Raw genomic sequence first — 16378 nt, 5'->3', positions numbered from 1 at the left:
TTATACTTAAACGACTCCATTGAAAAATGGTTAAATTTGTTGATGAGATTTCGGTACAAGGGTTTGCGACCGCCGTTGATGAATAATTTTCGTGAGTTGTGTGCACATATGCATTTATCCTAAATCTCCCAACCAATCGCTTCGCTTGTGTTTGGTCGTGGGAAGATAGAGAGAGAGAGAGGGAGTATAAGTGTAGATATGAGAGTTAATTCATGTCAAAACAGTCTCTTTGTTAAGTTGTTAACCTGTTCCCATAGCCTCGACTTGCACACAAATCAGTTCAGCCCATCTACTAGCACTCAAACATATCCAAAGTGTATCAACTTTGGTAAAATGGAATATCAGAAACAATAGCAAAAGCATTAGGCTATTCCTTTTGTAGATGACAGCAACAGACAGTTGAGCAACCCTTTACAGAAAAGGATAAGTAGTTTATTTTAAATATTGTATAAAAGTAGGCTGCAAATAGCTGAATATTATAAAATAAACATCACAAAACTCATTATTTTAATGAGATACACAGTTTGAATGCTAACTGAGAGTGAAAGTCCACGCAAACTTTTGCATTCAATTTTTACATATAATCCGGTCACCAAACAAGTGAGTTTTTCTCTCTTGACCAACTGTGTCCTGTAGTTTAATATGTATTTAATATATGACTTTCCCTGAAAAATGTATTGCTCGGGATTTTTCTAAAGCAATGTAAATATAGTCTACCATAGGAGACGGAAAAAACCCTCAGCTCATGGAGTAAACATGAAGCTGAACGGTGAGACCACATTGACCATATTGACCTCTAAGCCAGCCAACATAAGCATGTTCTCAGATTATAGAGACGGTTCCTCCAATATCTTCAAATTTCAAACAGGGGCTTCAAACTCAAATGTCTGTAATGCAATATGAATGAGTAAAGATTATTTGCAGCTGTTCTTGTATCTGTAATTTGGTGTACAAATCCGTCTCACTTTTGGGTCTCATGAAGCAAGCACTTTGTAGTTACATTTTCAAAAATAGGTTTTAAAAAATTTCTAATATTTGACATTTCAACCTGCCTGTTGGCTGACTCGCTCCAGTAAGTTTATTATTATACATCAACCTTAATTTGACCTCTATGAGATTTCTTCCTAATAATCACCCAGAATATTTACATATTCACCAAAATCCATTTAATAGCAATGAGGTCAGCCAGCCACAACAGTTTCCCTTTTATAATACGCTATCATACACTCTATCTACACACATTATGGTAATGGTGATGGTCCTGAGTGAATCAAGGATTATTTTTGGAAGTATTTAGCATTTTTCTATGATTCTCTTGCGTCTTACTATTACGCTAGTTACTCAAGATGATGTATTTGTACTTAATGAGATACAAAATGCGTGTAACTTGTAGGAGAGACAAAGAACATTATTAAATTATTATCCTATGCAATATAGTCTGTTAGTGCAAGCAAGGTCTTAATACACAATGAAAATGCTTTCTACTCATGAAGTTACGCTGTGTAACATGAAAATTATATTAACTATAGGAGAATCAATCAGAATCTGTTATCCATTTGGATATTTGTCAGCAACAAGTTTGGCAAACTCTATGTGACTTATCAGAACCTTTGCTAAATAGAAGTGGTTAGCTAACTAGATATTATTTGCAGGAGATGTTAGTCAAGAAGCGGATTTAACCAATCAAAAGTTATAGTTAAGTAATTCGACATTTTGATTGGTTAAAGGTTTACTTGCAACAAAACTCACATTACAGTTATTCGGTATCAAAAGGTTCACTATGTCTTACTCTGCTGTGTTGTAAGTGCAAAAATGTAGAAATGTGATTACAAGCTCTTAAAAGCTCAAAAACGAACAGTTAATCGCAGCCATCACAAAACCGCTGTAGATTAGAATCTCTTTCCAAAATGGCTCAAATGGGACGTAGTTGTACATGATGGCTTCTGTTTACATTTTTAAGCAAGCTCATTTGTCGAAATATCTTCACAAATATACTTCACGCATTCAATAAAACCATGTCTATTGTTCTTGCGCGTCTATTTTAAGGTCATTGTAATGCTGTCACTTTCAGCACTGATAACTTATAACCTACCGTGAAAATTCGTTTAATTTTTTAACCTTAGCTCGAAGGAGTATATATCATTGTCTGATAAGCATAACGAGCCTGTTGGTCACCTGTGATAATCGAAAAATGCTGCAGAAGTTATTTGCGCTGTTTGGCAGGAAGTATGGGTCACATGATCAGATAACGACTAGATGATTAGACCAAGCCGAAACAAAACTGTAAAGTAGCGAGCATCTATAATTGATACCGGGTCTTCGGTAAAACCCGAAGTGTTTGTCATAAACTAGTGCTACGCGAAGTTTTATATTGAGCATTTTATTGGCCTTTCATTTTACGTGAGAACATCACGCGACAAAACAATAACCAAATGTAATGACTTCGTCAGAGAAATAAACTGATTCCGATCTACGGCGGTTTTATGATGGCGGCAATTAACTATTCGTTGTTGACCTTTTAAGAGCTTGTAATCACATTTCCACATATTTTGCACTTACAACACAGCTGAGTAAGACATGGTGAATCTTTTGATACCAAATAACTGTAATGTGAATTTTGTTGCAAGTCAACCTTTAAATTTACTTCCCTGACATCTGCTGCAGGTCACCATAGGTGTGAGGTAAACCTATTGATCTCACCTATTTCATAGCCAATGTTCTCTAATATCATGGTTCATATGATGTGAGATCTATGTTTTGTCAATTTATTATTGATCCCTCCAGCACAGTTGCATTTTTCCAGTGACAATTTGATTTTACCGTAATTAACACTAGATATTGTCTGCAGCTTGAACAGCTTCAACTAACCTATACCAAGTTTTAAAATTTGTATCTAGCATTCAAAAATCCTGTCAAAACAAAGCCTTCCCTTCTTTGCACCGCTTATTATTTTGTCTGTGTTCTTTATTATCTTATATTCCTGATTGAAAATTCCCATGAATTGCAACACAGAGATAAGCTAATGACTTTTATATCAGCTTTGTACAGCAGCTAATTTACTTTAGTGCTAATCTCAACACGCAGCTTATTAAGTTCTCAGGCAGCAGCTGCCAGTTCACATGATCTCACGCGAAATAACCTTAAAGTTGTCTCCAACATTCAGTTGGTAATTTTGTGCCACTCTATCTAAAGAAACTAGTTTGGCAAAATGAAAGGCTGGCTGGTAGCTATAGTTTTGGTGTCTTCTCTCTACTTAATCTGTGTAGAGGCTGGCACTATTGAGAAAGATCCATCATGGATTGACGATTGGTGGGAAACTAACAGTGAGTATTGGACAGGAGACAGCAAATGACTCAGACCGCCGACTGTCTCAGCGCGCAATATTGTACACGACTTTTAGAAATATGTTACGAATAATTCCCTAAAGTTTAATGTTGGGGTAAAGATTCAACTGTGGAGTATAAAAATGTGTTGGTTCCTTGAAGAGTTGCTCACTGATGAACTTTTTGTTTTTAACAAATCTTTCCTAAAAACTATAGAAATCAATGTATCGTTACAATGCTCTTTGTATGTAGTAATGTTGCCTTAGTACTTTGATGTACCTTTACCATCTGGAACCAAAGAAATGTTATTGTATAGCAAACATTAGAATGATGTATGCCTTTAATATTTATATTTTCTACAAGCATAATCAGAGCTTCACAACATGTCTTTGATACTACAACCAAAGTTCCAATAACCGTTGTCTATACTTTAAACAGGCACTGACTAAAATTTGACCATGAATTTCGTATGTAAAGGTCTATGCATAATTTCATGACTGTTTTGTTGATATAAGCCTTTTCGAAATACATTCAAATAATTAAAAGAGAAATGACGTCGCCAAAGTTTACGTGTTTTGCAAAAATCATTATAGTGCAGACAAGTTTACGTTAATCGAAAGTAGTTTGCATGCAAAGCAATTTATAATTATTGGACACATTTGTACACAAGCAGTCATGTAAGCCAATAATACATGCAAAGGCTTGTTGTACATGTGTAGTCAGCTAAATTTTTAGTTAATATAAAATTAAAAAAATTGATGTTTGCAGTAATGCGATAATACCATGCTGCTTCCTGTTTTTCGATGACTTGGAAGAACCTTGTTCAAGATGTCCAAATAGTCGACTCTAAATCAGTTTTTATTACAGATATAATTATGGATGCATTGTCAATCTATCTAATTCTGCTGATACACATTGTCAAGGATTATGATGTTTTGACGCACAGCAGACGTATTATGTTTACTAGTACCCTAACAGACCGGTGCGCCATGAGAGATCGTCTGGTGTAATAAGTAACTGCACAATTATTCCCAAATGTGGCAAGTCGGTTGATAGGCGCAGGTGCTAGAATGTTGGTCTACCACTTCAAAATTTTTGATTTCTAATCCTGTTGAAAGCAATGTTTTTTCATAGCCTCTAACCATGGCTTCGGACAGACGGACAGACAGACAGATGGACAGACAGACGGACACAGCTCTTATTATAGTAAAGATTTCATGCAACTGTCTATCAATATGAGCAATATTATATTGCTACTGCAACCACTTAAAAGCTAGCAAAATCTAATTTTACATTAATTTATTTTTTATTTTTCTCCAAATTATTGATATATTACAAAAATAGTGCATGTGAAATCTTTCATTTTTAGTCGTACTACAAATATGAAAACAACACGATGTTTCAAGTTTTTCCTATACATTTATATTAATTGATGCGCAGTCAGCAGTTAAAATACGTAGACATCAGAACGCAACAGACCTCCGCGAAAGGCAAATCAAGAGAGACAACTCTATAATTGGTTTTTGGAATAAATCAGAGTTTGAAGAATCTGCTATAGCAGAAAGTTCTTTTAATTTTCAGGTCAAATCTCTTTAAGCTGATTGCCGCATGCATTCAGTTATATAGAAAACATACAGAAATGTTATCATTGCTTATCTAAAGCCAATTAGTAAGCTCTGAACTAATTTTTAACTGGTAGAGAAGCGGTTAGGACAAATTCCTTTCTTGCATTTGGTAATCGTATGAAGAAGAAACTTATTTGCTAATAATACATAAAAGGGATGTATTTTCTAATCGTACATAAAAAATTTAGTTGCTAATGATACATAAAGTATCTTGAATGTCTACATACTTTGTTACAAACTTATTGCATCATTTATTGCTCTTTTTAGAAAGAACTTTCTGCAAAGAAGAGTCTGACTGCGGAGAAAATGAAAGGTGCTTTCTAATGAACTTTGATACACACTTCAGAAAATATACGATTGGCTCTTGCTACAGGGTAGAACCACCGGCATAACAGGAAACGGATAAACTAGTTGCATCCCACAGCTGCGTGAGAGTACAGATGCCCTACCCATCTCTACATATGATATTATTAAACTGAATGAGTAATATTCCTTTATAGAAATACAAACTATTGCTATTGAATAAAATATTTATATGTTTATAAATAAAAGATTGATATATGATTGTCACAGTCAGCACAAAAGACTACTATTATATACGCATGCACATTTGAAATTGAGTAATTTAACATCTTCAAAAACATAAGTTGAACTCACAAAAGCTAAAGGTCAACTCAGAAAAGCTAAAGGTCAACTCGGAAAAGCTTAAGCTTGATTGAAAGATTTTAAATTGCATCTTATAAAAGCTTAAGGTCCTGCCACAAAAGTTACAGGCCATATCACAAAGACTATAGGTCATCTCACAAAGGCTATAGGCCATCTCACAAAGGCTAAAGGTCATCTCACAAAGGCTAAAGGTCATGTCACAAAGGCTAAAGGTCAGCAAAGAATTATTTATTCATTTGGAATTTAAGCCCAACTTATAAATAGTTGTTACAACAGAAACTCTGCAAATTCCAAATTTACAACTTGCTTCACATTTTACCATCTTAGGTAGACTGCTTCTTACAATCCATAGAGCTATCATAGCTGAACACTATAGAGCTATAACAGCTAAACACCATAGAGCTGTTATAGCTGAACACCATCTTCACAGGGTGGAAAAAATAATTTTAATTGGAGATTGCTACTCTTGCCCTGCTCCCTGCATGGTGGTGCGTACAGATAGGAGCAACCATACCTTTATTCAGTTCATATACATGTACCTAAGTTTATATAGCCAAAAGGCTGTTTTTATATTGTACTGTTATCTAAAGTGTTAAACTTCACATTTTTCATTTTTACGTTATGACAAATTTATTAAACGTAATAAATACATTGTAAGCTTTACATTTTATAATTGTTATGGCAGCATAACATATTTGACGGCAATAACCAGATGCGCTATGGAAACAAGCCCTTAGCCATTAGTTCAGTACGGTAGTACAACCTTACAAGCTGATCAGCTGATTGCATGTGTAACTATTAATGTATAGTAATAATGGACCGTATTTTATAATAGTAGCAAAACATTGTGTGACTGTTTGTGTTAATTGCTAAGTTTTCATACAATGGTAGTGTAAAGAGACTTGGGTGCACCGGTGCAGAAGCGCTATGCTGGGCTGACAAGCAGATTATGTTTCCTTAGGGTGCTATAGTAGAGCGATGGTTGTGTGACACCTTGTGTCACTGACGGCATATGTCAGTATATAAAATAATAGGAATGCAAGACCGATGCCTGCAGACAATTCAATTGCAATGCCGTTGGTCACTAAGGTCGTTTTTATGGCACAAAGATGACTTATTGCCCGGAGGGGGAGTGGGAGGGGAGGGTGGGAGGGGAGGGGTTTTATTTTCGAACAGCGACACTGAATCATGATAGAATGAGAGCGACACGGCTGTTTTTATGATGTCATTACAGGACCATATGGGGGTGCATCGCTATGCTATCATTGAATGGAAGCTTAGCAAATTTATGTCAACTAAACAAAAATTAAAAATTAATGATGCTGAGTATAAAGCAAATCACCAGCCACAAATATCACTGTCATTATTTTACCTCTGATGATCATCGGTTTCCTGGAAGGCCAAACCGATAAACTTTTTTTTCATTCAACATCTGAGCTGAAGACTTATTATTATAAAAAAAAAACACACTACTTTCTTGCACATAAATTTCTTTACTGTGTTGCATAACTATTGGAAGCTATTTAATTTATCAATATTTTATTGTGAAAAGAAATATTATCTGCAGCAACTGAAATGGCCAATGAAAATTTAGTACTTGGTTGCTAGTAGTGTGTCATTTCTTAGGAAGGATTGTTATTATGGATAATCAACATCTATTCTTACTCTATTTCAGTACAGGGTATCCGAGGGATTTTCTCTAAAAAGAGATTACGTAAGATTTAAGTTAACTTAACTTTCAGTAAGTTGAATTGATTTTAATTTACTCCGATTTGTTTTAGCTCCATGAAGAATTAGAAGCTATACTCAAAATGTTTTGCAAATAAATGTTAATATGTGCATGTCTGATCACTTTACATACGCAACACACTAACACTGGTTATTGATAAATACTGTACATATTTATGCGTGTGATCTGCTCATCAGACTATATTGTAAATTAATTCCAAACAGGATACTGTTCCAAGCAGTATATCTGGCTTCCAGTAACATAAGGAACATGGTGTGACGAGTTACCTTCTCCTTGATTTGTGTTTAGTCTTGCAATGTGAAGACGCTCCAAAGAATATGTTGTTATATGTTTGTAAGTAGCTCGTCAATGAGCAGACAGAGTAGATAGAGTGATAGGGCTATTACCGGTATATATATTTATGATTTAAAGTTGTCCTCTTAATCTTACAATCCACATTAGTTGTTCACCTTTGATCAAATGACAGCTATGAACAGTGGGACATTTTAGACCAGGAGCTGAGTTAATTGATAAATTTGATGGAATCACCATTGCTTGAGACAACAGCTGATTTTGGAATGCATAACTAACTGCGAGTATACAGAAGGTAAGGTTACCACTGGTGTTGTGGATAAGCCATATATAACACTGAGATGAATAATTACTGTATACGTGTTATACCTTTGAAATAAATGCTACAGCCAATTACTGAGTTCAATAGATATTCCCTCTCCAATCAGCTATAAGAATAGAAATAATTTTCTATGAAGTTCACACCATGACAACAGTCTGTTTAGACTTAGATCATTGGCGCGCTCAATTAGGAAAAGGAATTTCTTGAAGCACTTCTAAGCACCTCATTTCCAGTTTAATCATTATTGTAATTAGTTCGTCTGCTGGTAAAAACTTGGAAGTGTAACGTGAGTGCGAACTTGCATTTGAAAGCACTCTCACTGCCATGTGAAGTGACATATGCAACAGCCGAGTGTTGGAGTAATAGATTGTACGTAGGCAGGGCATGCCCTTCCACCTCTCTTGTGATTGATAAGTGGCGTGCAATAGCAGGTAGCGCCCATATTATTGTGGTTAAACTGTTATTAACTAGTAGCTACAAACGATGATGTTGAAGTGTCAATTAAGTTATATAAAGACACGAGGGAAGACTTACTAAACATGTTATTAATTACAATTACACTGTATTGTTTATATCAAACACATTGAAGCCCAATATTACAGAAACATTCTATCTGCTCCTATGCACATACATGTACCTACATATAAGTATATATTCTATTTATTTATTCTATCTACAATGACTTGTCTATGTAACACATCAGCTGGCAAAAACTTGTCAAGGTTAAGATAAATTTCATCAAATTTTTTACTTGCTCATAATAAGTTGTAGAAATATTGGAACACCATCAACAGAATTGTTGGTAACTGTGCGTGATGACCAGGTATGTTTCTTAAACCATGGCAACTAGACACTGCTTTTAAAGTTGTTTCCCTCCATATAATGCATCTGAGCTGGCACAGACTACCAAATGGTACACATAAAATCTGAGCGTGAGGCCAGTGGTTCAAATCCTCATGGCTCACAACCGAAAAAGTTTTTCAGCTGTAGGTCGCTTTGTTATTGAAGGCTTATCTGACGAAGTTTGTAACAATTCATACTATCATTGAGCTCTCCTCACACCCTGAGTGTGCATGCAATAATGAAATAGAGAGCTCACTTATGAATGAAATATGACAGACACACATTTTAAGACAGGGATAAAGTAGCAATAGTAATGATAAAGTTTTTAATAGAACAACTAAAAAGCAATAAGACTAATGCAATAAAAATGAAAATACTTTCACAAGCAGCCAACTTGATATAAAAATGTTTGTTATAATCATGGCTGCAGAACATCTGAGTGACAACAAAGAGCCGCTACAAAAACTAAATCTATAAAACCATAAGAACAAAATAATCAAGTCTTTATATATAAGCCTAAATAGAATTTATAAACTTGTCTATGTAAATATACTGAAATCAAAATACTTTTTATAACTTTTATTGCAGAATGACATATAAATCAAGAGCAGAAACAATGTGATTGCCAGGAGTTACTCCTATTCAAATATGTAACACGAGGCAACAGCTAGGTGACACAATTAGACATATTAAGCAGGGAACTGGACTGGTATGAATGGAATCATCAGTTATGAATATAAATGATGAACGATGTCTTCCTTTCCCAATCACCTGCTCGCGTCAACCTATTATATTCCTATTCATCAATGGTGATGTGAACCCAACCCAACACATATTTTTAGAAACGGAATTCAAAAATTTCAAATGACTCTAAATTTAGTCGAGTGAATTAAAGTGTGACTGTTTTTTATACGTAAATAAATGACCTCTGACTTATGGTAAAGTGGAAACAATACATTTAGATTTGGAATTACCAATTAATGGGTGGAGTGAGTTTTGTCGCAAATTCTCCAGTGTTTTATATATATAAATAGAGTGAGTGACTTCGGAGTAGGCATCAGTTGTGAGCTGGTGAGTTCAGTAGAGTCAGCATCTACAGCCAAGAAAACTGAGACAGACATTGTAAGTGCACTAACAAGTATTGCGAGCTTGTGAATCTTATCTGGAGATTTACATTTGATATATTAACTCTTAATATCATAAAAGTATATTTAAAGTTACTATGTGGTTGTAAGTCATAAAAATATAAAAGATGTTTAAGATGTGATTTTAGTCATGACAATTCAATCAATAATTTGTAAGCAAATCTTATTTTATTATTTTAAGATGTAATATGTTAAATAGATGTTTTTAATGTTCTATACTTTATATTAATTTAATTATATGAAAATAGTTGTTAGGTTAAATTATAACATAGTAGACTTAAATGTGTTGAACATTTATTTTAAATGGAGTTCTTGTTGTTGCACTAGTAATTCAGTGAAATAATTCTGCTTACCAGTTAATATTCACTTGCTGCCTGTGGCTTTCTAGATCTCAGTTAATTCACAGTGTAAGTGTTTATGAGAATTCTTGGCTCAAGTGAAATTCGTCGTTCAGTCGAGTAAACATTTTAGTACAATATTAACATTATTAGAAATTGTTGTATTTCTGCAAAAAAATTCAGCAGTAACAAATAAGTATTTATAGGACACCTGTGCCAAGCAAATATATAAGATATTGGTATTGTTACTAGCATGTACTTTAATATTAATTTAGTATAGTTCAATTTTCAGGTGTTGCTGTGTATTCTCCACAATGCCGATACAAATATTCAAATTCCTACTTTTGGCAGCCTTGTTCACGCTATCTTTAGCACAGCAGCACAGAAGCAATTCTGCTCCAAGGTAAATTATATTCCAAGAGTCAGCCTAATGAATGATAATTATAACAGTATTTCTGGTATCATAAAGATTTAGACCATAAATCATCATGCAACTAGTGTTGGTATGCTGCCCTATGAGTTATGTATAAGGTAAAAATGTTGAGTAACATGAATATAGAATTAGTGTTACAAACTATAAGTCATTAGTTACAATTAACAATAAATTTTTATGATTATTTGTGCAATTATGGTGATCTGTTGTTTTTTAACTTCAGTTGTTGTATCACATGTGTATTCATTACTTGATGGGTTCAATTTAAACTTGGAGTTTATCTTCATAAATATTTGAGTTGCTTATAATATTAAGAATAAATGATTGTCTTTTATATTTGCAGGGTAAATCCATCCTGGTTTATTGGTAAGTTATTCAATGTTATATTGATAACATGTACACAAGAAAACTTGAACTTACATTGCAAGATTCTGTTTCTCGATTTGGTTAACGTCGTTATTATCTTACAGAGCAACCAGACCCATATGAGGCTCCTGAAAGACCAGATGTTTATGAAGCGCCTGAAATACCAGATGCACTTCTTCTTTCTGCTGTCAGGAATGAGCCTGGAGCACATCAGGCAGTAGACAACTACAGGAGAGCACACAGAGCTGCCTATGATGAGGAAGTGAACAACTATCGACAGCATATTAGCAGACCGAGCCAAGGTAGAATTGGTTCTGCTCCTGTTTCTCCAGGCCACACTGCTTCTGCATCAGCTAGAGCAAGACCAGTTCCAGCACGAGCCTCGTCTCACAGAGCTCAAGTTCCTCTGCACAGCTTCATAGAACAACCTGACCCATTTGAGGCTCCTGAAAGGCCAGATGCATATGAAGCACCTGAAATACCAGATGCACTTCTTTTGTCTGCTGTCAGAAATGACCCTGGAGCACACCAGGCCATAGACAACTACAGGAGAGCACACAGAGCTGCCTATGACGCTAAAGTCAACAGTTACCACCAGCAGTTTCAACCTCAAGCAAACACTCAAACCAGATCCTCACCTGCAAGACAACAACTTGCACCAAGGAGACAACTTGCACCAAAGAAACAACCTACACCTGCTAGACGTTACCCAGCACCAGTGCCTCAAACATCTGTGAGACGTTACTAAAATTTGATGCTGAGCTCCAGTTTCCTCAGGTAACCAAATAAGTGTACAACCATACTTTTTCCAAAGGTATTTAATGAACAAGAGCAAGCAGCCTAGAGAGAACTCCGTGTCATGAATCATACAATCTGTGGTAATTTTAATGCATTCATTCAAAAAGCCATAACAAGCGGGAGTTCAATGCTTGTCACTTTATTATCCACTCTGTGTGCCCGTATTGCAAATGTTACCCATTTCCTTTTATGTAAAACAGACAAAACAATGTTTTAACTAACCCATATTCATTCATAGACTCTGAGTCACTGTGATTGATGTTTTAGGACCAGTGAGTTACCATTCGAAGGAACATGAAAGTGGAAGACAAGCTGTTATGTAGACCCACTATTGCGACTACAAGCTGTGACTTATGAATATTCTCATATGTACATGTATAATCCAATATCTACTCTGCTATTTCAAGTACTTTGATGTATTTTTATTCAATAACGCAATATAAACATATATGTAAACCAGCAGCACAAAACACAACAGTTCATTATTAAGCTGCACCAATAACTCAGAGGTTGTCTTATATTATACCAGAATATTAACATGGGTGCTGGGATGTCTAACGCTTGCTCGTAAACCTGTAGCTCAAAGCCTCAGAATAAACTTTTTGACTCCAAAATATTTAGATCAAAAAGCTACCATGAACATCGTTGGACATTGAATAATCAATGGAATCAATCGTTTGTATTGCAACTGACAATATAAACTGAGTCTTTTCACATCTATACAGTGTGAAAGTTGGATTAAATTACATTTTTACCTGATTTAGTAATGACCTTAATTTGTACTTTTAAATTGCTCATTAATATCTCAGCATGTTCTACTTGATCTGCTCATGTGTCATCTTAACGAAAGCAGAAATCTTTTAGATGAGATAATTGAAATAGTTGGAATTTTCTAATTGTATAAATGACAATGATTTTAAATAAATGAATAAATAAAGTTATAAATAAATAGACAAATAAAATAAAATAGAATAAATAATCATAGAAAAAAGAAGATCTTACATTTCCAAATACAAAGAACTAAAAAAAAATTGAACGATTGATGCCTTTGAAAATGTTTCCAAAAATGGTCTCTACACAAACTTTAATAAGAATAATAAAATAAACACGTAGCAATTTTTAAATGTCTGTATACCTTTGTCAAAGATTATTTTTACCACTAAACTAGAGGCTGTAATAATGTAAAGGAAGTATTTAGAGTTGCCAATCATGTATGTGTCTATTATTGCTGTGACAAACATTGCTCTACAGTTAAAATATTATATATGCTTTGGCTACATGCTTACAAAACAATTACAATAAATCCGTAAAAAATTTGTTTAAAACAAAACATTTGGGTATACAGATATGCTGAGTTCACCATAGACAATGTTATACATATCCTAGCTTACTTGTAACAGCATAAACCATTTGAATAATGAAACTTTCAATGAGATTTATATGTAAAATATCGTATTATAATGTCTATAAGTTCATTGAACATCATCTAATTTTTTTATCATCACTCTATGAACCACTAGCTGCTTACACAGAATCATCTGTGCAGAGATACCAACCTAACCTACATAATTGTGGCAAGATTTGGCTCTATTGTGTCTAATATAATCCACACACAAATATATATTTGTGTGTGAATATATATATATATTTGTGTGTGAATATATATATATTTGTGTGTGAATATATATATATTTGTGTGTGAATATATATATATTTGTGTGTGAATATATATATATATATATATATATATATATATATATATATATATATATATATATATATATATATATATATATACACTGTCACGCATACACGATCATGTGTTGACTCACGGGTTGAAGAAGACATGCACTTGGACCTTGACCCAAGGGTGAGAGAGCTTGCGGAAAATATCATGAACAAGATGTCAGCTGCTAATGATTATGGAAGCAGGGTACCACTACGAAGAGTTAGCAAGGCCATACTTAAGAAGCTGTTAGAAGACATTAACTTGGCACTGGAGTCGATCTCAACTGGATCAATCAGTGAGACTAATGCCTTAATCTACAGTACAGCAACCGTCATCTTGGAGGAGATGGATATTAAGCCACTGCCAACAAGGCTTCAAGCCATTCCATCCTGGCAGCTGAGGCTACAAAATAAGATCAAGGACTTGCGCAAGAAAGTTAGTAGGCTCAGTGAGAGATCTAACCACAGTTTGGAGCGTCCAAAAAGGGAAGCCACAATAGAACCTCTAGAATCTGCCAAACAGAAGCTAGTAGCACTCTCGGCACGACTGAAGCGGTACACCAAAGAGCGAGATAACAAGAGAGTGAACAAACTGTTCATCAATAATCCATCTAGAATGTATTTCCAGTTCAAAGGTGAACTGCAGAGGCCAATGTCTGAGCCTCCCCGATCTAGCACTTAAAAGTTCTGGAAGGACATCTGGGAGAAAGAGACTACTCATAACACCACTGCAAATTGGCTGAAGAGGCTTAAAGAGAGCCATCAACACACTGTGGCTCAGCAAGGACTCACCATCAGCAAAGAGGACATCAAGTGCAGAGTGCAGCGTATGAAGAACTGGGCAGCACCTGGCCATGACATGATTCAAGCCTTCTGGTTAAAGAAATTGACATCACTTCACACTAGAATGGCTAAGCAGATGGAATGCCTAATAGAACAAGGTGACCATCCAGAATGGCTGACCAAAGGACGAACTGTACTTCTGATAAAAGATCCAAAGCAGGGGCCGATTCCCAAAAACTATCGACCAATAACGTGCTTGCCCACCACCTGGAAACTGCTCTCAGGAATAGTTGCAGACAAACTAGAAGAGCACATGAGTCACTATATGACCAGTGCTCAGAAAGGAATTGGGCGCAACACCCGAGGAACTAAACATCAGTTACTGGTGGATCGGACGGTCTGTCAAGACAGCAGGAGAAGGCAAACCAATCTTGCCATGGCTTGGATTGACTACAAAAAGGCCTATGACTCAATTCCCCATAGTTGGATACTTGAGTGCCTCAGTATGTACAATGTTCATCCTGCTCTTGTGGCATTCATCAAGATGTCAATGACCAAATGGAAGACGGAACTGGAGGTTAACGGCAAAAAGCTGGCGAGTGTAAAAATTAAGCGAGGCATCTATCAAGGTGACTCCTTATCACCGCTGCTCTTCTGCATATGCCTAAACCCTCTAAGTAATATGCTGGAGGAGACTCAATATGGGTACCAGTTTAAGAGTGGCACCAAGGTAAACCACCTCTTCTACATGGATGACATCAAGCTGTACGCTAACAAAGAAAGGGACATTGATTTGCTAATACACCTCACTCAGGCATACAGCAAGGACATTGGAATGACCTTCGGTATTGAGAAATGTGGAAGGCTAATTCTTAAGAAAGGCCATTCTATGCTCACAGATGGCCTAAGAATGCCAAATGGTACCATCGAAGATATAGAAGAAGGGTACAAGTACTTGGGGATTATGCAAAGCAACATCAACCACGAAGCCGAGGTCCGTCACAAAGCCATTACTGAATACAAGAAACGCCTCCGGCAGGTCTTACGGAGCCAGCTCAATGCCAAGAATCAAGTCATGGCAATAAATACCTATGCACTGCCAGTAATAAGATATCCAGCAGGCATAATAAAGTGGACTGAGGAAGCCATCAAAGAAACAGATATAGCAACTCGTAAACTGCTGAACATGCATGGAGCACTTCACCCAAAATCTGATACTACTAGATTGTATCTTGATAGGAAAGATGGCGGTAGGGGACTCAAAAGTGTACAGCAGACAGTGAAAGAGGAGGAGCAAAGCATCAAAGCATATGCAGCCTCCATGGCCATCTCAGATAAGTTGCTAGGTGAATTTCAATCGGCTGCTCTTACAACGGACCTACGCCCTGATGATGAGGAAATTGACTGGCACACGAAACCTTTTCATGGTGCTTACCACCAACAAATATCTAAGGTTGGCGATCTTCACCAGACATATATGTGGCTGAACAAAGGAAACCTAACGGCCAATACAGAGTCACTAATCATGGCAGCCCAGGAGCAAGTGCTCCCAACAAGGCAACTCCAAACGAAAATCTATCACACTAGAGACGATCCTAGATGCAGACTGTGCAAAGATGCACTTGAGACCATCCAACACATCATCAGTGGATGCAAGAAGCTAGCAGGGAACGCATACACTAAGCGACATAATCATGTCGCAGGTGTTGTGTATAGAAGTCTATGTGATGAGTATGGCCTTAATAAATGGTCAATGAAAATGACCGCGCTAAGATCCTCTGGGACTTCTACATCCAAACTGACAAGCATGTCCTAGCAAACCAACCAGATATAGTGGTGGTAGACAAGGAGAACAAGAGAGCTACTATAATAGATATAGCAGTACCCAATGACTACAATATAGCCAGCAAAGAAAAAGAAAAGGTAGAGAAATATCTCCCTCTTGGAGAAGAAATTGAAAAATGCTG

General features: G+C 35.9%; 1 protein-coding gene across 1 annotated transcript; it reads left to right on the top strand.

The window, feature by feature from the left end:
• Nucleotides 1–9885: 9885 nt before the first annotated feature.
• LOC137394855 (uncharacterized) lies at nt 9886–12355 on the top strand. Its single transcript, XM_068081626.1, has 5 exons — nt 9886–9942; nt 10596–10706; nt 11080–11102; nt 11207–11879; nt 12168–12355. Exons 2-4 carry the CDS (start codon nt 10618–10620, stop codon nt 11848–11850), a joined length of 756 nt encoding a protein of 251 aa, XP_067937727.1. The 5' UTR covers nt 9886–9942; nt 10596–10617; the 3' UTR covers nt 11851–11879; nt 12168–12355.
• Nucleotides 12356–16378: the final 4023 nt, after the last annotated feature.

The sequence above is a fragment of the Watersipora subatra genome, chromosome 4 (assembly GCF_963576615.1).
Source record: "Watersipora subatra chromosome 4, tzWatSuba1.1, whole genome shotgun sequence".
NCBI lineage: Eukaryota > Metazoa > Bryozoa > Gymnolaemata > Cheilostomatida > Watersiporidae > Watersipora > Watersipora subatra.
The sequence above is the reverse complement of the archived record's forward strand: the minus strand, read 5'-3'. Positions and strand labels throughout refer to the sequence as shown.

Coding starts and splice junctions, on each gene's coding strand:
- LOC137394855 (XM_068081626.1), top strand. CDS start 10,618: ATGCCGATACAAATATTCAAATTCCTACTTTTGGCAGCCTTGTTCACG. Junction 10,707..11,079: donor AGAAGCAATTCTGCTCCAAG/GTAAATTATATT, acceptor TTATATTTGCAG/GGTAAATCCATCCTGGTTTA. Junction 11,103..11,206: donor AAATCCATCCTGGTTTATTG/GTAAGTTATTCA, acceptor ATTATCTTACAG/AGCAACCAGACCCATATGAG.